Genomic DNA, 25149 nt, shown 5'->3' with positions numbered 1-25149 from the left:
TCTACAGAAATAACAGTGGCAGAATGTATCACAGCACAATGATTACGCAAAAATGTGTGTTAGAATTCATTTTTGTATGTGCATTATTGTGATAATGCGTGATATTCCCCTGAAAACCCCATTGTCCTCTCAAAAGGAAATATTAATTTCAAAACATGTGTTTCTCGCAAAGATTCTGGAATAAACTTTCACAATATGGTATGCAATTGTAAAAATGTATGCAATTTTTGTTGAGCTATTGCAATTTAGGGAAATTAAGATTAGGACCACAATTCCCAGAATTCAAAGGTCGCGAATTTTGGCGCGTTTTTACGTTGGTGGCGGCCATTTTGTTTTCTCTACTCAAATATTTTGCGCCGTTGGACTTTCATTCAAAAAACTTTCAGCGGGTCTTTCAGTTTTGCGAATAAAAGTCATATTCGCGTTCAAGTTCGCTTGATTTTATGCGTTTAATCGGCATTTAAGATAGCAAGAAGAAAAGGAGTTAGGTAGGTAAATAGGAATATTGGTGTTGGATTTTAGTTTTTAGCTCCACCGTTTGTTGAGGATCCTGATTATGGCTACCGCGACACCAAGCCGTTCTGCAGTAGGTACGCCGCTGTCTCCGACACGCATTTCCCGCTTGCAGGAAAAAGAGGAGTTGCGGCACCTTAACGACAGGTTGGCCGTGTACATCGACCGAGTTCGGGCCCTGGAACTGGAGAACGATCGGCTCATGGTTAAAGTCTCCGAAAAGGAAGAGGTCACGACAAGAGAGGTGAAGTTATTTATTTGAATGTTAGGTTATAGTTTATCAGTTTAATTGCACATTTTTATGGCGAAATGGAATGATCGGAAAAAAATCGGGGCGCCAAAATGCAACTAACTGCTACGCTGTTTACGTATAATTCGAAAATAAGTTTAAAGCTGACAGTTCCGTTAATGTTAAAAGCGACTCGTTAGCAGCACAGCTTGTAAATGAAGCATTTCAGTATTAAAATTGGGCGGGGGGAGGGTGTAATATTGGCAATGTAATTGTAAGTTTGAATATAAATTTACCACTTTTACATACGGTATGCACTCAAAATTCACATTTAGTAAATACATTTCCATTTGCAATTTGGTAGAGATCTGTTGATATATTATTTACACAGAGATCTGTATGTTTTTGTGCCTTTGTTTAAATTAACAATTATTTTTGTCTTGAATTAGCATGTTTCATGTGCTCATGTAATAACGGTGTCAAATGCTTCTTAAAATGTTATTCATCTATTATGAATTAGTACTCAGTGACAATGCATTTGGAATGTAATTTTCAAACATAAAACCACACTAGAAAGGCGACAAAATTTTAAATGTTAAAGGGGATATGTGCTTCTCTGTTTGCAGTAACATTGTTGCTGTGTGAAACTGCCCTACTCACTATATAGTGCACTATTTTAGGCTTAGTGGTAGCGGACCATTTTTATTGGACTCAATCAATCGCACAATACACAGCATTGAGGTAGTGTGAATCCCTGGTGACCCATAATATGCTGCATTGCTTTGTAAAACCCTGCATGAGGTTGTATCCGAAATAGTTCACTGCTCACCTGAATTTAGTTGCCTATAGTAGTGCACTGTATAGTGTTAAATACAGGGGATAATGATTATGGAGCTATTTCAGATATTGTGTATGTCAAAATGCTTGTGAAAATGCAAACCAGGCAGACTGTATTTTCAATTCCATGGACTTCCCTACCTGTCAAACATCCCGTTAGAGTAGGGCCAGTGGCACACTCCGTAGTCAAGGCTTTAACTTGAAACATGGAACTGAAGTGTTCAATTTCTCTTTCATTGCCAGAGGAGGTGAAGAAGAAAAATAGAACTACTTGTAATGCTTAATGTCTTTATGCATGAGTCCATGAGAAAGTGTTTAATCAAGAGTGTGGCCATGTTTTCTGGTTTATTTGTTTGCTTGATATAAAGTAGGCCCTGCTTCTGTCTCAAATTTTTCGATCCACGTTAAACAGTTACATTCTGGTGCTTCAATACACCCAAATACTAGTGTCGCATTGTTTAAGGTGTAATTGGTTGGGGGGATTCGTTATTGGAGATTGGTATATAGCAGCAGTAAACCAGTGACTATGCACTGGTCAGTCCGTTATATTCATCAGTGTTATAAGTTCACCTTTGGTCATCGAAAGTTGTTGCCAGGCACAAGTGGCACTAGTGCAGCACACATCTGTGGAATCCAGTGTTAGCTGAAGGAGGTTTCTGTCAAAGTACCACCGAGGCCTGATGGTCTAGTTCAGACACAGATGCAAATGGCTTTCACTGATGTAACTAGCTGGTGCCAGATGTTGATGAGGGTTGAGCTCGACAGTATTCCTAAATCATGCCGGCCCACCTAATCAATTACCCTACTTACTACTTTGCTTGACATCATGGAAATTTCAAAAGAAATCATATAAGACATCAGAAGATCAAGTTTGGACACACATGGGTTTTCCAAATGGACAATGACCCCAAAACAACTTCAAGATTTCCCACTCTGACCTCAATTCCATAGAACATTTATTGACAGAATTAAAAAGGGATGTGAGCAAGGGGCTACAAACCTCACTTAGTTACACACGGACTCTGTCATTAGGAATTGGCAACAGTTCCAGCAGCTTTGTGGTTGTGGAAGGCCACTTGAAAAGTTTGACAGAGTTTTAAAAATTCAAAGACAATGCTACCTTCTGAGACACTGGGAATGTGATGAAAGAAATAATAATTGAAAGCATTGTCTCTAGTATTATGACATTAAATTTTTAAAATTCAGTAGAGATCCTAAATGACCTAAGAGAGAATGTTTTCTAAGATTTAATGTTTGTGAAAAACAGTTTTTATGAGTGTGTTATGGGAAAAGTGCATGCAAACTTCTAATTTCCACTGTACATTTAGCAATAATAACACATACAATATTTTGGCGTTAATTAAGCTTTAAGTCTGTGTTCTTGTGCCACTAACAGATAAGTGCCAGAAAAAAAACCTGAAGTAGCTGAGCTGGTGTTACTGTTGTATGTTTGTATGTATAATTATATATGTATAAAGATATACATGTTTATAATGTATATCTTCGCTTAAAATTGTTAATCTAAACAGGTGCGTACCTAAGCCCCTTTAATATATGCATGGAAACCCAGAAATTCTCCAGAGTTTACTTGTATGTAATGTGTGTGAGTGCAAACATCAGTAATATTTTCACTGGACATTATCCAGACTTTATTCTGCTAGTGCCCTATTACTCACACATCATGTGTAAAAAGAGCCGCTAATGTTAATGATAATCGAAGTGTATCCCTGCACAGAGCATTTCAAATATGTGAGAACGTATGACACAATCTTCCATGGTATGCAATGTGTGAATGGACTGTAGTTTGGAGGGCAAGAGGTGAAAAACAGAAAGAGGAGATTGAGGCGAGGAACCTGTATTGTGCAGAAAATTACAACATATTTTGGAGGTGGTGGTTAAATTAAATTTAAACTGTAAGATTAGCTGCTATGAATTTCCTTTCCAGGCATCCTGAACGTCATGTTGTTCTTTTGTTGTCCTGTGGATTAACTGAGAGAATAGAGTGGAAAAAAAGATAAAACTAAATTGCCTCCTGACAAGTGGAATTCCACAGAACTGAGCAAATTAAAATGCTTGGTCCTAATAGACAGCACAATAAACTCAGGTTCCACCTTAAATAGTGCAGCAGGTATGTATTGGAGCCTGCTGTACCATTTAGTTAGAGAATTAAAATTTGACGTCAGCTTTGTGGTTGTGAGGAGTATTGCTTTTTGCACAATTCTGTTGGTGCTATGCTGTGCGCTGGTGATAGATTTAAACAACATATACAAGACACAATTAAATTCAAACAAGACATTTCTGAATATAAAGCTGCTTAATCTTGTTCTTGTTCTTACAAGCTCTTTTATCTCATTCTTGCAATGTTGCAATCTTATGAACAACAAACCAGCTCCCCCGGTTTATCAGTTAAAATAATTTTGACCATAAACGAAGCAAATTACAAGCTTTATTAGAGCGTCTCATAGAGCTCATTGTGTGGACAATCACTTCCTGCTCGCCATCTGCAGTTCAGGCAATGATGTCACTTCATCCGCAGACAACTGATTCCAGAACATCTCTGGACCTTATTTCCTGAATATGTTCATACGTGAGTTCATATGTGAAAACTGCTTTACATTTACATAATCTTCTTTTGCATATCAGCACACTATGTCTCTGTCCACAATCATTTGTTCTGGCCTAATAGTTGTAACCATGCATGATAGTATTTGTAAGGGAATAAACATAGTATCTGCATGCAATATTTACTACCACTTGCTTAAGGCAAAACATGGCCACAGGACTAAACTATATGACCGACTTTTGACTGGTTCTCTTCTCTTCTCAAGGTAACTGGAATTAAGTCTTTGTATGAGGCAGAGCTGGCTGACGCCAGGCGTGTCCTTGACGAGACTGCAAGAGAAAGAGCAAAACTGCAGATTGATCTAGGCAAGGCCAACGCTGAACTTGAGGAGGTCACTAGGAAGTAAGTTAAACTATTGGTTCAGAGTTGAAGGACCAATTTCATCCGTATTAAGTCTTGAGTAAAATGTATTTACATGTAGGGGTGTGCGATATGAAGATATTTGATCATGAATAATAAGAATGTCCATGATACACCATCACAGGGATATTGTCGAATAGTCAGTCGGAATAGGCAGACTCTCGGGACACCGTTAATGTAAGTCACTACTCTAAAATGTACGACTACTGAATTAAAACCAAAAGAATTTATTACATACACAAGATCACTTCCTCGCAAAAAAAAAAAAAAAAAACACTGGCACCATGAAGCCTGAAGAGACCACAAACACGCACAAAAGCTTTGTAGTTTGGGCTCTTAGCTTTAACAACACGTCCATCAAATCTGTAGAACAGTCAGGGGCGATGCTCAACCAAGGAGTCGGGGAAGCAACCAAGCTTTGATGCCTAATAGATATGCACCGTGAGAGAAGACACAGAGTTTTATGTGGCAACAGCAATCAAAATAAACAACAATCAAAACAATAAATAAGTTTTCAAAGCTTAGATCCCTTTCACTGCCTGCCCTTTCTCTCCTGAGACCATTTAAACACAGGAGGGGAGTGAGAGAGGCAGCCTCACTCTACAGCCAATCAGGGAAAGTTCCCTCCTTCAAACACATCTGACCATAAAGGGGAAGAGTACTGGGTTAGCAACAAGACTAAATATCAGAATAAATTGAGGTGAGTCAGAGCTTTTTTCCTGTTTGGTGAGGGTAAAAAGCCATTTGGAGAGGTTCATGAGATTAGTTTGTCAAGGAAGTTAAAATGTCAACTGTTGCCATTAAGCTTAGATAAAGAATTTTTTTTTTCAGTGAAATTATTTTTAAATAAGATCTGAGTATGTATTTTCGGGTGTAAAATGGAAAAAAATACCTGGAGTGTTGAGGTTAAAAACCAGCATAAAAAAGAATCGAGATTGTGATCCTTTAAAAAATAATAATAATAATCGTGATAATGTATGCTTGCCATATAACCCACCCCTATTTACATGACAATCCATAAGTCACACTGTATTTCAAGGCTATGTTTGGTCCCTTTCAAACAATGGCATGTACTGATACAATACCCAGATATTGCAGTGCACAACTGAGACTATTCAAACTTGAATTTTTAAAGAGCAAGACAAAAATAGAATTCATGGCTATGAATAATTTACTTTGACGGATCAGTTGTTAAATGTTTACATTACAGAAAACTCCCTTCAACCTCATTTGATAGATTTTGCTTAGTAGTCTACTGACTTAGTTTACCATATAGGCTTAAGACCACCATATGGAGGTTAAAAGCTTATCTAATTTTAAGGTCTACTTCCATCTGTTGAGAGAATACAAGTAATCGGTGTGGATCTTTCTGTGAACCCACTGTCTAACATTTTAAAATAGTCAATCTGTTCTTTTCACTTGCCTGCCTTTTCTTGGTACTGTTCTTTTAATTTGTTTTACTCTTGTTGCTAGTTAACAAAAGTTAACAGGAAGTCTGAGGCTGTATGCTCATGAGCATTTGGTGATATTTTGACCACAAAGGAAATATCACAGACAGGCATATAGATTTTTTTTTCTGCCTACCAGCCTGTCCTAGTTCTATATTCAGAGATAATTTTATTTATTTCCCTTAATGTTCTTACAAAAATCTCAATTAAATTTTGAGGAACAATAGTCCTCAATTGTTTTAAATGAATAAAGTTTGTGTTCTCAGCATTTTGCTATTTGTAAGATTTATCTTTTGCCATGTTGTCAAAGTTAATTGTTTAAAATGTGAAAAAAAATAGTAATATTATTGAAATCATTATCAGTATATTTTAATATAAGTAATACAATTTAATATTAGTAATACATACTGGTTGTCATCATACTCATCTGGTCGACTTCTTTTTAAAAGTTTAAACATGATTACCACTGCTGGCAAAAACTACTACACATTCTGTCATGTTTCCAGTTTTAAGAAGAAGGATGGAGATCTGGCTTTGGCACAGGCTCGTATCAAGGAGCTGGAGTCTCAGTATAATCAGAGTGAGGCAGCCCTCAACACAGCTCTTGGAGAAAATGCAGCGCTCTCTGCAGAACTGGATGACCTGAAGACTCAGTTGGCTAAGGTAAATCTTAATCCTTCAATTAAGTGTCAGATTCATTTGGTGTGCTTAGAATGCAAGTTTCAGACTCTGAACTCCATCAGGGGGTGCTGTAATATATTTAAAAACTGAAAGATTCTAGCCTTTTTTTTTAAGTGAAGAAATACAGAAATCAGCTAGCACAGTTATGGTATGTCTGAGCCATAGTTAGCCTGCTCAGTGTTGTGCAGCTTCAGCTTATGCCTTTGACCCAGAGTTTATACTGCTGCAGGGCTCTCAAAACGTTTTCTCCCAAAATCTTTGTTTTTGTCTCAAGCTGGGCCAAATAGACACTGATTGATTTAATTGCCCAGGCTGGTTGATATAAGGGCACCCTCGTTTTTGTAGCGAGTTGTTATACTGTGAACTTTCTCTGCTTGATTAACATTTAATTAGAGTTATGTTTGCCATTCTTTCAAAATTAGGTGCTGGTAATAGAGACTAGAACAATTTAATAGAAATTTAAAACCATTAATTCATAAAGACCCAGTGACCAGTTGGAGTTTACTTTGTTTAGAATTTGTGTATTGTTGCTGTCTAATGAAAAACATGTATCTCCATTTTAGTTTATGTTTCAGTTGAACAATATTCATATTCATTTTGCAATATTTCATGATTAATAGAACAATATAAGTGCTCCACAATTTCTTGGAAATAAACCTTTTTACACTGTGTTCTATTGAAAGCTTTTTCTTAGTTAGTTTGTAGATACATGTTTTTCATTGAACAGTAAAAGTATTAAACATCTTCATTTTAATTGTGACATACCCCTTTTTTCACAAGTTAATACCATTCCTTGCTGCCATTATGAAATGTCGGTGACATGGTTTGGTTAAAATACATCCAGGATCAAAAAAATCAAAGCATAGAGGTTATCGTTATCATATTTGCTTCATTATGTTATTACTTCTCTTTAAAGTAAATTTCCCTTGATACATATTAAGCTTGTTGAATCCCATGTTTTCTTACTTAGGCAGTTCACAAGATTTGGCTGGCTTGTCTTCTTTAAGTTTGTGGATTTGTAGTAAATTCAGATATGCAACTTAATGTGGAAATGCTCAAATGTTCAAACATGGATTGCATTTTATGTTAAACAAAGAGTAGGACTGAAGCATAAACATAAGCTAGCTGAAAGAAACAGATTAGTAGCCCAGTTGACAATTAGAAAACACCCATGTTCAATTCCCTGCACTTTTCAATGTGATACTATTCTAACCAGATGGAAACCAAATCTTGTTTGGGAATGGCTTCAATAATTAGTGTGTGTTAGATGGTCCTGTACTAAATTACTGGTATATTTTAGGCTGAGGATGCTCATGCTGTGGCCAAAATGCAACTAGAATCTGAAACTCTGACGCGCGTGGATCTAGAGAACCGCTGCCAGAGTCTGACAGAGGAACTACAGTTCAGGAAGAGCATGTTTGAGGAGGTTGGTGTTTATTTTCTCTCATTATTTATATGGCATGTACATAGCTTTTCCACCATCATAAACTGGTTTGCAAACCACAAAAATTAGTTCACTGCTAGAACCAAAGAATAGCAGGTTCTTCAATGTGAACCGTGGCTGAATAATAGGAAATAAGATAGGAACACGTTCCATTTGTGTATGTTTCTGGGGCTGTGCTTGGTGCAACACCATGCCAAAGCCTCAGTTCACAAGCTCAGCAAGACTGCTCGGAACTCAGGAATATTTGACACACATCTCATAAAGAGAGGAAGTAATTGATTGTAATTCTTAATCAACAAAATGTCCTTTGGTGGTAGATCATCTAGTATTTATTTTGAAACAAAATTAACAAGAAAAACATTGATGCCAGTGTTATATATTATAAACAAAAGTTTTTTCAATTCTGCATTTATTAGTCCTGCCCTCCATATTTTCTTTATAACTAGCGGGGTGCGATATGATGATATTAAATTGTGAACGATAAGAATTTGTCCACTGTACACCATCACAGGGAGATTGGATCGTTCTAATGCACATGCCGTCCGGTGTAGTTCTTATAAGTTGTTTATGTACTGTGTACTTATTACACATCAGTCAAATGGGCAGACTCTCGGGACATAAAGTGTAAGTCACTACTCTAAAGTGTGTGTGTGTGTGGGGGGGTACATTCACAGAATTTATCTGACATTGAACACTGAGCAATTTTGAGAGTTGCTCTGGATAATAGAGAGAATGTATAGAATCCAAAGTCTCCTAAGACACTGCCAGTGCTGATAACTACAAAGAACAAAAACATAGCAAGTGCCATACACAGCATCTAGTGCTCAAACCTAGAAAGAAAATCTAGTCAGTGCTCATACCTTGAAAGAAGGGGGTTAAGTGCAAAAACAGTCTAATACGGAGAGCACTTAGATTATGTGATGGGTCTTCAGTCTGTGTTTGAAGACCATGAGAGAGTCTGCTGTTGGAAGCCAGTGTAATGTTCAATCATCTCAGTGCCAGGACTGAGAACAGCCTTGGCGCTTGTCCTCCCTGTCCTTAGGGATGGCAGGTCAAGTCAAGCTGTACTTGAAGCTTGAAGAGCTTGAGGTACAGTCTGACTCTTGACCGTTGCCATAAGGCAGGGAGTGGCTGGTCTGTTCTTGCCTTTGTAGGCAGCATGAGAGTTTTACGCATGATGCGGGCAGCTACAGGAAGCCAGTAAAGAGAGGGCAGCAGTTGGGTGACAACTGTGAAATCTGGAAGATTGAAGACGAGCCTTGCAGCTGCACTCTGGATCAGCTGAAGGGACCTGATGGCCCACAGAGGAAGACCAGCCAGTAGTGAGTTGCAGTAGTGCAGCCTTGAAAGGACCAGAGACTGGATTAGAACTTGGGCAACCTCCCGAGGAAAAGTGTTGGATCTGCCAGATGTTGTATAGTAGGAACCTGCATGACTGAGCCAGGGTTGCAATATGTGTTGTGAATGATGTCTGGCGGATTTTGTTTACCTTCACCTCAAAGAAGGTGACAAAATCCTCTGGGGTGAGGGAAGAGGGTGGTGGGAGAAACTCTGGAAAACTTGTGTCTAATCTACTTATATAATATGAATGAATGAGTGTGTACCTGTCTCTGTCTCATCAGGACTGTAAATGTGCTAATTTATGCTTATAAAGATAGTTACTAAAATGTTAACACATTACTGTGGTTGTTAAAGGAGGTGCGTGAGACAAGGAGACGCCATGACAAACGCATGGTGGAAGTAGACTCTGGGGCTAAGCAGGAGTATGAGTTTAAACTGGCTCAGGCTCTGCAAGATCTCCGCAAGCAGCACGAGGACCAGGTCAGCCTCTACAAGGAGGAGTTGGAGCAAACTTTCCAGGCCAAGGTAATATGGTAATGTTCTGTTATACATCATACCCTACTGAAATAGTTTAACGGTAAATACAAAATGTACTAAATGTGTTTATGATTACTCAGTGAGAAGTCAAAGGATGATTTTCGATAAGGTGCTGAGTGTGAGAAAGTTTCACAAAACTAATCAGTGATCTATATCTTGAACTGTATCTTATCCTTTTTCCTGCTTAGCTCAATAATGCCAAGGTGTCATCTGACTTCAATGACAAGGCAGTGAGTACAGCCCGGGAGGAGCTGCAAGAGGCTCGTGTAAGGATTGAGAGTCTGACCTATCAGCTGTCTGCGCTCCAAAAGCAGGTAGGAAATCAATCAAACTGTAGATTTGAACTCCTTATTGTTGTAAACGGTGTGTTTGCATGCAGTTGATAATCAAATAACTGTACAGAATCACATTTTGTGAGTACTGTGATCAATGAGTTTACATGCACTTGGCGTAATCAGATAATTTCTGCTTTGCAACAGCCAATAATATCACACATATCTTTGGCAACTTCCGGCTGCAACTTTTTTGTAAACATGGACCCACTATGTGCAAATATTGTGTGTTTTTTTTTTTTTTTTTTTTTTTTTTATTATTAAATATATGATTGCTGATATTTGGCAGGGCTGCACACTTCACAGCTTTCTCTGTACTGCTGCAAAGAGCGACAAGTTCTTTTTTTTTTTAAATGCAAGTTTATATTCTTGGACGCTGCCTGTGTCCCTCTGTTACAGTAAGAGACGCAAGCTGCTGGACCCGTGTTGATGGTAAGGCCTGGGGAGAGGGAGCGAGTGGTTCTAAGTAAATTTTCAGATACAGAATGATGAGAGAACTTGAATACTCAGGAAAAGGCTTTACACTCTTCTGATATGTTTGCGCACATGAGCAGTCCAAGAAATCAGAAAGAATCCAGGGTATGAGTATACATACACTAAGAAGTCCGAATACAGAGGTAAAATCCAGCTGTCTTAAAAGGATTTCTGATTTAAGACCACTTGAATATCACATAACAGCAGAAATTAGATTAAGATCAGGTTATTAAGTGCATGTAAAGCAAAATCCTGTAGTGGTGTAATAATTGAATTTCTGAAAGCATCATTTAAATCTCTCTGAATACTCATGCATTAACTGTAAAAAAAACTGAATACCTAATACTTTGGCCAGAAATCAGTTTTTATGCGGTGAATGCTACACTGTGGAACTGATGCTAGGAATTGCAATGTGCTAGGAAACCAAAGTATTTTAAACATATGATATTTAAAACAAGTGAAGAGATTCTCTTTTCAGATTTCAGCTCCACATTGCATAAAATGTTTGCCAGCACATCACACAAAAAGACAACACAGAGAAGATGAAAAATTAAGGTTCACAGTTCACAGCTGAGCTGTGGACTTAAAAACTTTTTCTCATTTTTGCTTTGGTATTTGTAATTTTAACAATTTTATCTTAATTGTCACCCCAATTATTAATGTTCTCAGTTCCACCCCAAAGATGGGATAACACATAATGCTACCAACCAGGAAGGGTGTATTCAAACCCATGCTTCCTCTGAGACTTGTAAAGCCACCTGCTATTTTTTTATTTTATTTTATTTATTTATTTTTTTTTTTTTTTCAAAATAGAGAATGCCAACTGCAAAAATGTCAGCTAATTAGTGGTACATTAGCAAAATAATGACTTTGATACTATACTTTTAAACACCATGTTTTGTATATATATTGTACAGGTTTTAATGATATTCTAATTTTATGATCAGCACCTGTATACCAGGTGGGCCATTTATATGCATACAGCTTAATAAAATGAGAATGGTTGGTGATATTAACTTCCTGTTTGTGGCACATTAGTATATGGGAGGGGGGGCAACTTTTCAAGATGGGTTGCTGCCGTTTTGAAGTCAGCCATTTTGGATCCAACTTTTTTTTTGTTTGTTTGTTTTTTGTTTTTCTTTGTTTACAGCCATTGACATGTCGCAGAGGTTAACAGGTGAGGAGCGGATAGAAATTGTGTTGATGTCTGGTGAACGCAGTAACTGGGTCATTGCAGCAGATTTCAATGCAAGACACCCTACGAGACCACCCATCTCCCATGCTACAGTTAGCAAACTGCTTGCCAAGTTTCATGAAACTGGTTCAGTGTTGGATTTGCCAAAATGTGGACGCATGAAAACTGTCACTAATGAAGAAACATCTGTGGCTGTCCTAGCTTCATTAAGCAAGAGCCCACAACGTAGCACTCCCCGCATGTCACTGGAGAGTAGCATCAGTCGAACATCCCTTCGGCGGATATTAGCTACTCACAAATGGCACCCTTACAAATTCCAGCTGCTGCAGCATCTCAACGAGGATGACCCAGATCGACGCACTGAATTTGCAGAATGGGCAAAACAAAAATTGGAACAGGACCCTCAGTTTACACAGAAGATTTTGTTCAGTGATGAGGCAAACTTTTATGCGAATGGTGAAGTTAACAAACAAAACCACTGCTATTCGTCTGACACTAACCCACATTGGATAGATCCCTCCAAGACTGTTGGAACAAAAAAAATTGATGGTATGGTGTGGTATATGGGGTACAAAGATAGTGGGGCCATTCTTCATCAATTGAAACCTCAAGGCCACTGGATATGCGAAATTGCTACATGATAATGTGTTTCCCTCTTTATGCACTGAAGCTGGCATGTTCCCTGAGTTTTTCCAGCAAGATGGTGCACCACCACATTATGGGTCTCAGGTCCAAGCATTCCTAGATGAACAGTTTCTTGGAAAGTGGATTGGTCGTCATGGGCCAGTTGAATGGCCTCCCGGAACGGTCTCCCGATCTGACCCCCTTAGACTTTTATCTTTATCTGAAGGCAATTGTATATGCTGTGAAGATACAAGATGTGCAGCACTTGAAACTAAGGATGCTGGAAGCCTGTGCTAGCATTTCTCCTGCGCTGTTGCTATCAGTGTGTGAAGAGTGGGAGAAGAGGGTTGCATTGACAATTCAACACAATGGGCAGCACTTTGAACACATTTTATAAGTGGTCAGAAACTTGTAAATAGCTCATATAGAATAAAGTTACGTTAAAACAAAGCACACTGTTGTTTTTCTTGTGAAATTCCCAATAAGTTTGATGTGTCACATGGCACTCTTTCCAATGAAAAAACAAAAGTTGGATCCAAAATGGCTGACTTCAAAATGGTCGCCATGGTGACCACCCATCTTAAAAAGTTGCCCCCCTCCCATATACTAATGTGCCACAAACAGTAAGTTAATATCACCAACCGTTCTCATTTTATTAAGGTGTATCCATATAAATGGCCCACCCTGTATATTAAGTCTGTCCCAAAACCTAGTGAGCTGCCTAGGTAAGCACTGACTGCATAGACAGCTGTTTAAGTAGGTAGCGTTCTAACGGTCATCTGTCCTCATGAGGCAGATTATTGTACGCTGTTGTTGAAGAGCGGTTGTGTCATGGCTTGTTCTTGCCCATGGCACCCAACCAGTGTGTGTGTGTGTGTGTTGTTTTATTTTTTTAATTTTTTATAAAAACACCCTCTGTAAGAAGAAACAGGAGTTGTTCTGGCTTTACATCATGGTATTTCCTTCGCGGCTGAGTAAGGGTTTGATTCATTAATGGATGCATTAAAGTTAAGACCAAATTAAAATATCTTAGTAGGCAGCATAATGAGGTATCTAAAATTTGGGACAGCCTATGTGTTGGGAGTGTGCATACTGTGACGTAAAATGCATAACGTGTCAACAGTATTCTGTGTCACTGAAGGTTTTGTATGTTTGTAGTCCACTGTTGCTAATCATTCAGTTAGTGTATTGATTACAGTTGGTATTATTACATAATCAGGTAATTGTTGCTTGATTATACCTGTTTTTCTCCCCATTCCCTTGCAGGCATCAGCGACAGAGGAGCGTGTGCGGGAGCTGGAAGAAATACTGAACAGTGATCGTGATAAGCATCGTAGGCTGATAGATGGCAAGGAACGTGAAATGGCTGAAATGAGGGACCGTATGCAGCTGCAGCTCAACGAGTACCAGGAACTCTTGGATGTCAAGCTGGCCCTGGATATGGAGATCAATGCCTACCGGAAGCTGTTGGAGGGAGAGGAGGACAGGTTAGTCTATAGACGAGCACCTTTTTTACCCACGCTACATAGATTTTAGTAACTGCTTAAAGCTCAGTTTTGTTTTCATGTATTTGTCCTGTATCAAGAAGAACATAAGAGTACCTTATTACTTCAGTTTCATCTTCATCTTCTTATCCACTTAATCAATTTTGTGGTCGAGATAGTAACAAATAAATGGTGAGCAGAGAAATCCATATGTGTCTACCCCGTGCTCCTGGGTGATTCCCAGTTCTTTCCAGGCTAGCCCAGAGATATATACTCTCCAGTGGGTCCTGGGTATCCTCCTAGATGGCCGTGCATGGTATACCTCCACAGGGGTATCCTTATAGGATGCTTGAACTAAATCAGCTGGCTCCTCACAGTACGAAGGAGCAGTAACTTTGAGCTCCTCTCACACTGCAGAACTCTTAGGCTAATCACAGAGAAATGGAAATTGAAATTGTTTAAAAAAAAAAAAAAAGATGGATAATTGCAAGTAAAGTGGTGCCATGTTTTTAAACATTCCCAGCAGTAAGTTTGTAATTTCTTTCTTTATTATTCACTGTTGCCAAGCAGAAATCATATTATGCGAGACTCATATAAACTCATGAGTTTTCCCATTATATGATTACCTGAAGTGCATTTAAATGCATGGATCACATCATGCTTAGTGTTATATTTTATTTATTATAATTTTTTTATGTTATTTGATTATCAAGAGCATGTGAACACAGTCATTTAGTGATGTTGAAGTTTTAACACTTGGGCACACGCAGAATGGGGTGTGAGCAGGAATCTGCAAATTTTGTTCTGCGGTTCTAATATGGATATTGATGATTTTAAGAAGGAAGGAAGTTTAGTTAAGAAGTTAGCATCAAGAAATCAATAGTGTTGACTTGATCAGCAAGACTTAATAAAAGAGCTAGATGGAGTCATTGCATCAAGAAATGTGTGAACTTTATCATGTGAGGTTTGTGTCCACCGTTAATTGCATTTTCAATAAAGGATGATAGATAGAATGCCTCCTGTGTGCCAAGGTTGCTGGCAGGCCCCTGCTTCGGTTGTGTGTTGGCTGCCCCTAGTATGTGTGAAAATTTGCACACTAGTGTGTGTTTGTGTTCACTGTCACGGATGGGGGAATTTTACTAAAGGGACCAATAAAGGTGACTCTTCTACTTTTCTCCCAAGGCTAAAGCTCTCACCGAGCCCCTCTTCTCGAGTAACCATCTCCCGAAGCACAGCAAGCAGCAGCTCTTCCCGCACCACCCGTGCCAAGAGGAAGCGGGTAGAAGAGCAGTATCCTCTGAGTGCACCCAGTGTCCAGGTCAGCCAGCAAGCTGAGGCTTCAGGTGCCGTCACTATAGAGGAGATTGACCTGGAGGGTAAATCTGTGACTCTCAAGAACAACTCTGATAAGGTGGGTGATATGGTTGAGTAATGGGGCAAAGCAGTAGATTCCAGCAGTGAAATTTCAGTGGGCAGCGTTTGACATCCTGTAATAGCCATTAATAGTAATTTTATTTCATAAGTTTTCATATTGATGAAAATTTTTACAAAGTCAGCGTGTGACTTAGGACCCAGACCATTTTAGCTTTGGTGAATTTGCATATTCTCTGTTCAACATGCACGAAGCATTGTTAATATGCACGTCAGTCAGTTTAGGACTATGATTTGTATAGACTAATGTTGGCTCTAGGTCCTATTACAAAGTGTGTTAGCAGCCTAATATTAAAAATTAGATTTAGCCAGATAATCAGATGTGGGCCATTTTACATGCTCTTTGGCTGAGTTTTCATTTTCTCTTTAGGGACTGCACCTTTTTTATTTTCTGTTAGAAAATGATATTAAATTGTTATTCAACAAGCTCAAGATGTATGCATACAACTATATAGACTCTAATTAATTAATTAACTATTTTTATGCAGTTGGTGAAAATGTAGATAAGCTTAGAACACTTTAGTTGCTGTTGCCCAGGCACCAAAGTGTTCCAAGTTTATTATTATTATTATTTTCTCTCTCTCTTCTTCATCTTTAAAGGATCAGTCACTGGGAAGTTGGAGGCTAAAAAGACAAGTTGGAGATGAAGACGAAATTACATACAAGTTCAGCCCTAAGTTTGTCCTCAAAGCAGGCCAAACTGTTAAGGTTGGTAATTCTTTCTACTTAGTCAAGTTCTTCATTCCTTGTCTGTAACTGTTTATCCAATTCAGGGTCGTGGTTGGTCCAGAGCAACCCACCTAAAAACAGGAATCGGACAAAAAGGATCACCTGCAGGAAACCCATGCAGATACTGGGAGAACATGCCACACACAACCCCAGGAGCCTGGAGCTGTGTGACAGTGACACATTGTGCCATTTAGTCATGTTCTTCTACATTTAATTGCATGTTTTTAGTTTTGAACTAAACAGGAATTTGATTTTATTATGCCACTTTGCACAGGTATGGGCTGCTGATGCAGGTGTAGCTCACAGCCCTCCCTCAGATTTGCTGTGGAAGAGCCAGAGCAGCTGGGGTACTGGAGATGAAACCCTTACCTTGCTAGTCAACAGCAATGGGGAGGTATGCTTTGACATTTACTTATTTGTCACTGTTCAAAAATATGCATGAGTATTTATATGATTTGTTCTCTTAAAGTTGTCATTTTGGAAAAAGTTTTGTTTTTATAGCTTTTATAGTTATGGAAAATCGAACATTTTTGAGGCTTTTCAGAGCTTTTTTTTTTTTTGGTCAAGTTCATTATTTCTAGTGTTGTTTTTTCTATATTTCAGTTATTTAATCCTACCCAGAGCAATTTATTCAGACATGTGGGTTAAATGTAGCATGAACGTGTTGTTGGCCTATTTTTGATGGGGAACATATCTCACCATTTAAATAATTGACTCACCAGGAGGTAGCAAAACGTATCGTCACGAAAAGTTTGGTAGAAGTAGAGAATGGAGCCAATGAGGAAGGAGACTTCAGAGATGAAGATTTGTTTCATCAGCAGGCAAGTTGAATGTGTTATATATCCACATAAAACCTAGTAAAGCTTCTATATCAGGGGTAATTAATTAAAATTAATAAAGGTCCAGCTAGAGTATGTTCCAGACTATAGCTTGAGAACATTTAATGTATAACTTGCATTATGATCAGTGCTACATCCTGTACATTAAAACAGCCTTATAATTATAGAATCATTTTATACAGTAAACAACTGAATGTCAAATCAAATTACACTTTCAATTACACTTAAATTTCAACCTGATATATTAATAATTATAAACAACAAATACTCTAAATGAAATGTCCTTTTCTCACTTAAAGAAAAATGTACAAATAAAGCAATAATTTTGGGGAAGGAAAAATTAAAAAAAAAAAAAAAAACAGAATCTCATTGGCTTTTTTTGTTGAAGGGTGTTAACAGCAAGCTGATTAGCTTTTTATGCTGCAGAACAGGACTGTAAAGTAAACTGTAAACTGGATCCACGTTCAGAGTTATCAGAATTTAAACCCGTAATCGATCCCTTATTAATGTTTCTGGTTTTACCTCACACAACACTGTCATCCTGAAAGTGTCCCAAAAGAGCTTTTTAGCCCTTGCACTACTTTTACTGGCCCCAGAACGTGTCTGGGGCCCTGCATTGTGTCACTCATTTGAGTTACAGCGCGCATCATAATACACAGAACTGATTGGCTGAGTAAGCACACGTGTGAAATGCAGAAACACGTGACTAGTCTGTGAGTTTCCTGGAGAGCTAAACCTGAACACTAATGACTAGAGGAGTCACACCACTTCAAACAAACACTCTGTTCAAAATTAAACAGCTGTTAAGTTTTTGAGTACTGGGGCTTTGTAAACACTAGACTAGTTTTGAGCTTGCAAAAAATTTAAAAAAGGGTTTTTTGATTACAGTTGTGAAATTGCAGGTGGTCGTATTTGATATTCATTTTTTTATTGGCATGTCTAAAATTTTTTTTTTTTTTGTATAGCACTATATTAATATTACAAAACTTCTACCATTAATGTTTGCCATTGGAGGAGTACTATAATGTTGATATACTAGTGGTGGACTAAACTGCCAGGAAAATGGGCAAAGAATAGTACAGCTCCACTTGTTGCCAAACCTTCTCTGAACTGCCTCGAACTGTCTGGCAAGATTAAGCTTAATACCAGCAGATTCTGTTTGCCGTCTGATTGATTGGTGCATCTTTACATTATAAAAAAGGGGTGTACATATATAATGAGCTTAATGGTGCATTGAGGCCAGTGGAATTTATTAGGGATCAAAGGAAATGGTGCTGGGATTGTTATTGTAGTTGTTAGGATCACATTCTTCTTTCTGGGTGTGCTATACATACACAATACAAATTCTTATATTAATAAGGGAAAATGCATGTCTGGCTGGCTTTAAAAAAAATAAATAAATAAAATTTTGTTTTGAAAGCACACAAAGTGATGCTCTCAAACTTTTTCTGTGATTCCCCATCTCGGATGAAGGGGAATTTCTGCGCCCCACCTGTCCCATATGTCTCTAAATCAGTAGCTTAATATTATAACACCAGATACAACATTAACATCAATGTTCAAACATTCAAAAATACAGAAAATCGGTCAAAATACTGAAAGTTTAATACTTAAACTGTGCTGTAGTTTCTCACTTTTCAATCTGTGCAAGAATGATCCAATGCAGGTGCAAAGGCGTAGGAGTGAGTTTGATATTGGTAAGGGACACATTTGCTGAGTCAAAGCTCACCCCATACCCAAAATATTAGCTATAAGCTGATTCCTATGTAGATAAGGCAGTAAAATACTGCATTTATAATTGTGGAACAGCATTTGATTAACGTTAGAGACGCTGTGTCCCAAACAACGCACTATGGAACTTTGCATACTTCACTACAGAAAGCACTGCTAAGGGTGGTAGCTATGTGTATTTTCATACTATTCAGAGCAGCAGTGTGCAGTTTGGGACATGGCCAGAGACTATTTAAATTGCTGCATGTTTACAGCACTTGTCCTCAACCTGAACACAGTTAATATTAACTTTAACTAACTCTCAGAACCTCCTGTTTCCCTAAAGATTATATACAAGCAGCTTTCATAACTGTAACTATCCGCGTTATCTGTTGTGCTCTCATTATTGACCTCAAGTCCAGAAAAAAAAACTAACTTTATAAACCAGACTCTGACGGTGAATAGGAGGCCAGTGAATCTGATGATTGGAGCAGCTTTATATTTGAACAGGCACCTTAAGGAACACCCTTCTAAGACTCACTGCCAAAACACATTAATCTCTGTGGCGCATTTTCAAACTAAATGTTTGTGAACAACAGTGCATATTGGTTCTTTTATGTTTAAGGGATATTAATGAATCCATTGTGAGTGGGTGCTTTTTACTGAGTAAGCTTTATAGGTAAAACCGAAAGGCATTTAAAAAGATAGGCTCATTAAAGAAATGCGCATTTCTCCAGATTCTTTGCACCCTACCTGCAATACCTACATGCCCAAATACATTCAGACACATTACACATCACATATCACTGGTGTTTCCATTAGGGTCCCAATTCCTGAAGAGCAGGTTTGACGTGTGCAAACAAACCGCTAGAATCTCATATATGGACCACTCACACAGACGCATAACATACACCATAGACATGGACACTCACACAAAATGTCGCTCACACAACATGCATCATTTTTCCAGTGATTACTCCACCCAATTTATACACGGTCTGTTTGACTCAAAAAGATCTGCTAAAAATAAATATCCGAAAAGCTCATCCAATTTGAGAAAACTTGCACTTTGACTCAACAAATTATAAATTGTGGCTATAATTACTATTTTTTATTATTATTTTTTTTAATTCCACTTGAATGTTTCGTAGCCCAGTTGTCTGGCAGGTTTCAGTTTGTCATTTCTTATTTTTCAGGGGGATCCAAAAACCCGATCCAGAGAATGTGCCGTGATGTGAGGGAGCTTCTCAAATGGCATAGTAAAACTTTTCCTTCTTGGAGCCACTACTTTTGTATTATTAATCATCTCTTGTCTTTCCCTAAAAATATCACTGACCCAGATTTATTTTATTGCTATTTTAATGTACCTTGCTAATCAGGTTGATAAACATTTTTTGTTTGTTTTTGTTGTTTTTTTTTTTTTTTTGTATTTTTTGAGTCAAAAGACTCAATGCTGATAAAAAAGGATATGCGTACCTTATGGTAGGCTGACATTGGTAGGCCTAAAACATTTATGGTGCCCTGCCACTGGGGATTTTTTATATCCAGGATGAGTTTAGGTGTAGGTGGATTTGACTGCTATTGTTTAGCTTGTGTGTTTTTATTCGTCTTGCCTGTAGGATAAACAGGGTGGGGGAAAAGTGTTCTAGGAGATTGATCACTTACTGGCTTATCAAAGAAATGTTTGTCTTCTGTTTAATAATAAACCACTGCATCAGTACAATATAAGTAATATCACTCATACTGATTAATGAATGTTTTAATTTGGGTGTGCTTTGTGGGTTTTTTTTTTTGTTTGTTTTTTGTTTTGTAACCACACAACTACATCTCATTGTGCATCTTGCTGCCATTCTATTGAGCCTTGATCTTGAATCATACAAGATAAAGTGTAGTCAGACATTTCTAGTAAGATTTCATTTTGGCCTTATGTTTGCTTAAATTTAACGGACGACTGTCTTCAGAATTCAAAGGAATCACATACACAAACATAATCATATGGATCGTACAGAATCTTATTAACCATTAATTTGAACATTGAAAGAACACACATCTGTTGTGACACCACCAAAAATTGTGACCTTTTTATTATTGTTAAATAGAAACTTTGAACTGAACTGAATTGAACAGTAAATATTTTGATGGCAATTCAGAAATGCAGTATATAGGTGTTTTTAAATATTTAGGTGTGTGAATTTTTTTTATTTTTTTATTTTTTGCCTGACAAGTTAAGCCACTGGTGAATAATCTTCATGGGTAACACTTTCCACTCTGTTCATTGTTAATTTCTGACATGTAAAAGCCCACCATTCTGTTGTAATTTGTTGTAAATGTAAAAAAAAAAAAAACAATTCTGAGAAGTATGAACACAGTGAATATTTAATTGAAGTTTTAATCACTGGACAGGAACAAAACTGTTGTCACATTCTTGTACCCTTTTGTGCTGTGCTCAGTACCCTGTCTGCAGTACTGTGGATATATTTAAATTACAAAAACAGTTTTATTTTACATTACATTTTGGAAATTTTTCCCCCCTCCTTGAAATTAACTTGGAGGTGAACTTCTAATTAATTAATTAGTTAAATTTCTATAGTGTGAAACAGGAGTCCCAGGGCTGCATAGGCATTTCAGTGTGATGAAATATTTAATGCACATGTAAATTATTTGCAGCAGTTAAAGATGTGTGGTTTATCTTTTCTGTAATTCTACTATTGGTTTGGGGCTATATTAGACTGTCAGATTACTTTGCATATGGATGTTTTTTTTTGGGTGGGGGTATAATGAGGTTGTTTACATTTTCATCATTTTGATGGTTCACTAAAGTTGTTAGTGTTAATAATTCCCTGATCATGTCCTTAACATTGATAATCTAATGCATTGATTAATGAATTATGTATATTGCACAGATTTGAATATTAGGCAATACATCTGATCATTTATTGCAGGCTATTGGGCTATCGCAGGCTATTTGTTTATTTCTTGAACAAACCCTCATTTTGTAAATGTAGTAATCATTTTTGATTCTTTCTATTAGACACAACTGTGATAGTTCTGTTTGTTGTCTCTGTACAAAATTTCAGGATAACAGTAACGATACTACTGTTGATAAATTGCTGTTGAGATGGCAGATGGATCTGTATTTGCAGAAGGCTGGGAAATTTGAGCCCTTGTATGATGTGAAAAGGGAAAAAATCTAAACTGAGTAGAAATAGTATTTTTAGGATCATGTGAGGACTTGATGAAGGCTTCAACATAGGGCATGCCAATATTGTCATTTTTAATATATATTTTTTGTGATTTAAAATTTTGTATGCATTATACAATAAATGTTTTACATATTAAGAGGATGACTTTTTTTTTCTTTTGCTGAACAGTGTGACACCTTGTTGAAGACAAAGCAATAACTTTACTTAATTTTGGGTACTTTATTTATTATATGTAAATATATATTATATACACACACAACAACATTGTGAATCAATTTCACCTTCTGTTGTGCAAATGGAACAGCCAATAGGAAGAAATGAGAGGCAATTAGCAAGACAACCCCTATAAAGGTTCTGCAGGTGGTGACCACAGACCATTTTTCTGTTCTCGTCCATTCTGGCTGATGTTCACTTCTGTATTTTGTCAGAGCTCTCACTCATGGAGGTAGCATGAAGCAGTGTCTACAACCCACAGAAGTTGCTTAGGGGGTTCAGCTCGTCCAGGATGACACATCAATGCTCCATGTGCTAGCCAGAGGTACCCTGACTGCCATTAGGAACTGGAATGAAATCCTCAGACCCATTGTGAGATCATATGTTGGTGCAATGGGTTCCTTATGATGCATGACAATGCTAGGCCTCATGTGGCTGAAGTGTCTCAGCAGTTCCTGCGTGATGAAGGCACTGATGCTATGGACTGGCCTGCCCACTCCCCATACCTGAATCCAATCTAGCACATCTGGGATATCATGTATTGTTCCATTCACCAACGCCATGTTGCACCACAGACTATCCAGGACATCCCTCAGGAAAACGTTCGCTGCCTTATCAGGAGCATGTCCAGGCGTTGTAGGGAGGTCATACAGACATGTGGAGGCCACCCACACACACACATGCTACTGAGCCCTTATTTTAACTTGTCTTGAGGAATTTCCACTGAAGTTAGATCAACCTGTAATTTGATTTTCCACTTTCATTATGAGTATGATTCCAAATCCAGACCTCCATGGGATAACACTTTTGACTTACATTGATCTTTTTTTTTTTTATTTTATTTTGTTCTCAATGTGTTCCACTATGTAATGAATAAAGATTTTCAACTGGAATCATTAAGAATCATTAAGGTATGTCTTGTCAGACTTAATTGGGTGGGAAAGAGTCAAATCTTTTGTTATGCATTAATTGAGTCATTCATTCATTCGTTCATTGTAATTGCTTTTCCAGTTCAGTGTCGAGGTGGGCCCAGAACCTACCCAGAATCAAGGCAGGAACACTGGACACATTCAGTCACACCTTTTATTAAGTCATCAATTCACTTAACAACATGTGTTTTTGGACCATCGGAGGAAACTGGAGCACCCACAGGATACCCACGCAGACACAGGGAGAACATGCCAAACTCCTCACACACAGGCACCCGGAGCACGACACAAACTCACAACATCTGGGTCCCTGTGAATGCGACACTACCTGCTGCTCCACCCTGCTGACCTTGTGTTATACAGTTCTGTGCAAAATAATAGTGGGTATTACTGATAAATAGCACAATCCTCATAATAGCATTTATTTCCACATACATAAAGGCACTGGGAACACTGCACATTCAAATCCAAATGTACACATGAATAAAATAAAAATCAACTGAAAATGAAACTCCAGGTGGGAAGATCCTGCCTCAAGTGGAGGAGTTTAAATACCTCGGGGTCTTGTTCACGAGTGAGGGAAAGATGGAGCGTGAGATTGACAGGCGTATCGGTGCAGCGTCAGCAGTAATGTGGGCTCTGTACCGGTCCGTTGTGGTGAAGAGAGAGCTGAGCAGAAAAGCAAAGCTCTCGATTTACCGTTCAATCTACGTCCCAACCCTCACCTATGGTCACGAGCTTTGGGTAGTGACCGAAAGAACGAGATCGCGGGTACAAGCGGCTGAAATGAGTTTTCTCCGCAGGGTGTTTGGACTCTCCCTTAGAGACAGGGTTAGGAGCTCGGACATCCGGGAGAGACTCGGAGTGGAGCCGCTACTCCTCCACGTCTAGAGGAGCCAGTTGAGGTGGTTCGGGCATCTGGTTCGGATGCCTCCTGGACGCCTTCCTGGTGAGGTGTTCCGGGCATGTCCAACGGGGAGGAGGCCCCGGGGCAGACCAAGAACACGCTGGAGAGACTACATGTCTCGACTGGCCTGGGAACGCCTCGGTATACACCCGGAGGAGCTGGAGGCGGTGGCTGGGGAGAGGGAGGTCTGGGTTTCTTTGCTCCGACTGCTTCCCCCGTGACCCGGACCCGGATAAGCGGTGGATAATGGATGGATAAAAAAAAAAAAAAAAAAAAGAATAGGCTGTTCAACAATAGCTGTTTTGTTAATCACTGAACTAACATTTGATTGCTTTACCTTTATTCCTGATAACTGCTTTACGTCTGTTTGGCTGTTGGTAGTCAATTAAAATCTGACACCTTCAAACAGATATTCCAGCCCGGCCTGATTGGAATACATTACACAGTTCTGCATTCTTCATATATAAAAAAGTAATGGCTATTACAGTCTGCATTCTCAATCAGTGTATCTTCTTAAGGTTTCCACAGTACGTACTAAAATAGAAAAACAAGCTTTTGGTTAGGCTGCACCATCAGATTTAAATTTGGTAAAGAACGTATTTAAATTACATGATTTAGTGTCATTAAAAAAGCATTATATATATATAAAACATTCTTCAGACATTGGAATTGAGCAAGATGTTTTGTAAATGTTTTAAAAAGCTTATTAGAGATTTTGTGGTTTGTGTTGTTTTTGGAAACATTGTATGTGTTGCTGCCTGTCTTATTTTTTTTTTCTTTATGTTGTGTCTGTTGCTACATTACTTGTAAGCGTCTCTGTGTTCTTGAAAAGCGCTGTATATATGTAATGTATTATTTTATTATCATTATTATTATTATTATTATTGAAGTCTGGGGGAACCAGAATGTTGCCTGCTTGCTGGTGTGTTTGTCCTGCAGAAACACCTATTCCAAAGACATTTCCTCTTCAGCAAAAGGCAACATGACCTTCCAGTTTTTTATATATATTTAAACTAGTACATGGTGGCTGGTATGCAATAAATTTGCCTGACACGAAAGTATGAGA

At 38.2% G+C, this 25149-nt stretch overlaps 1 protein-coding gene across 1 annotated transcript; it reads left to right on the top strand.

Annotated features, from left to right (window-relative positions):
* The first annotated feature begins 363 nt into the window (after window positions 1–363).
* Window positions 364–22139, top strand: lmnb2 (lamin B2). Its single transcript, XM_066647684.1, has 12 exons — window positions 364–757; window positions 4408–4544; window positions 6517–6673; window positions 7992–8117; window positions 9831–10001; window positions 10202–10327; window positions 13905–14125; window positions 15305–15533; window positions 16154–16261; window positions 16557–16676; window positions 17005–17103; window positions 20028–22139. Exons 1-12 carry the CDS (start codon window positions 557–559, stop codon window positions 20067–20069), a joined length of 1737 nt encoding a protein of 578 aa, XP_066503781.1. The 5' UTR covers window positions 364–556; the 3' UTR covers window positions 20070–22139.
* Window positions 22140–25149: the final 3010 nt, after the last annotated feature.

Source organism: Hoplias malabaricus, chromosome 16 (genome assembly GCF_029633855.1).
Source record: "Hoplias malabaricus isolate fHopMal1 chromosome 16, fHopMal1.hap1, whole genome shotgun sequence".
Taxonomy (NCBI): Eukaryota; Metazoa; Chordata; class Actinopteri; order Characiformes; family Erythrinidae; genus Hoplias; species Hoplias malabaricus.
Note: the sequence above shows the minus strand (reverse complement) of the source record. Positions and strands in the feature narration are given on the sequence as shown.

What these genes read in the sequence shown, in the direction of transcription:
- lmnb2 (XM_066647684.1), top strand. Translation starts at nt 557, where the DNA reads ATGGCTACCGCGACACCAAGCCGTTCTGCAGTAGGTACGCCGCTGTCT. An exon ending in TGAAGACTCAGTTGGCTAAG is followed by an intron (nt 6,674 to 7,991) that starts GTAAATCTTAAT and finishes GGTATATTTTAG; the next exon opens with GCTGAGGATGCTCATGCTGT. An exon ending in GGAAGAGCATGTTTGAGGAG is followed by an intron (nt 8,118 to 9,830) that starts GTTGGTGTTTAT and finishes TGGTTGTTAAAG; the next exon opens with GAGGTGCGTGAGACAAGGAG.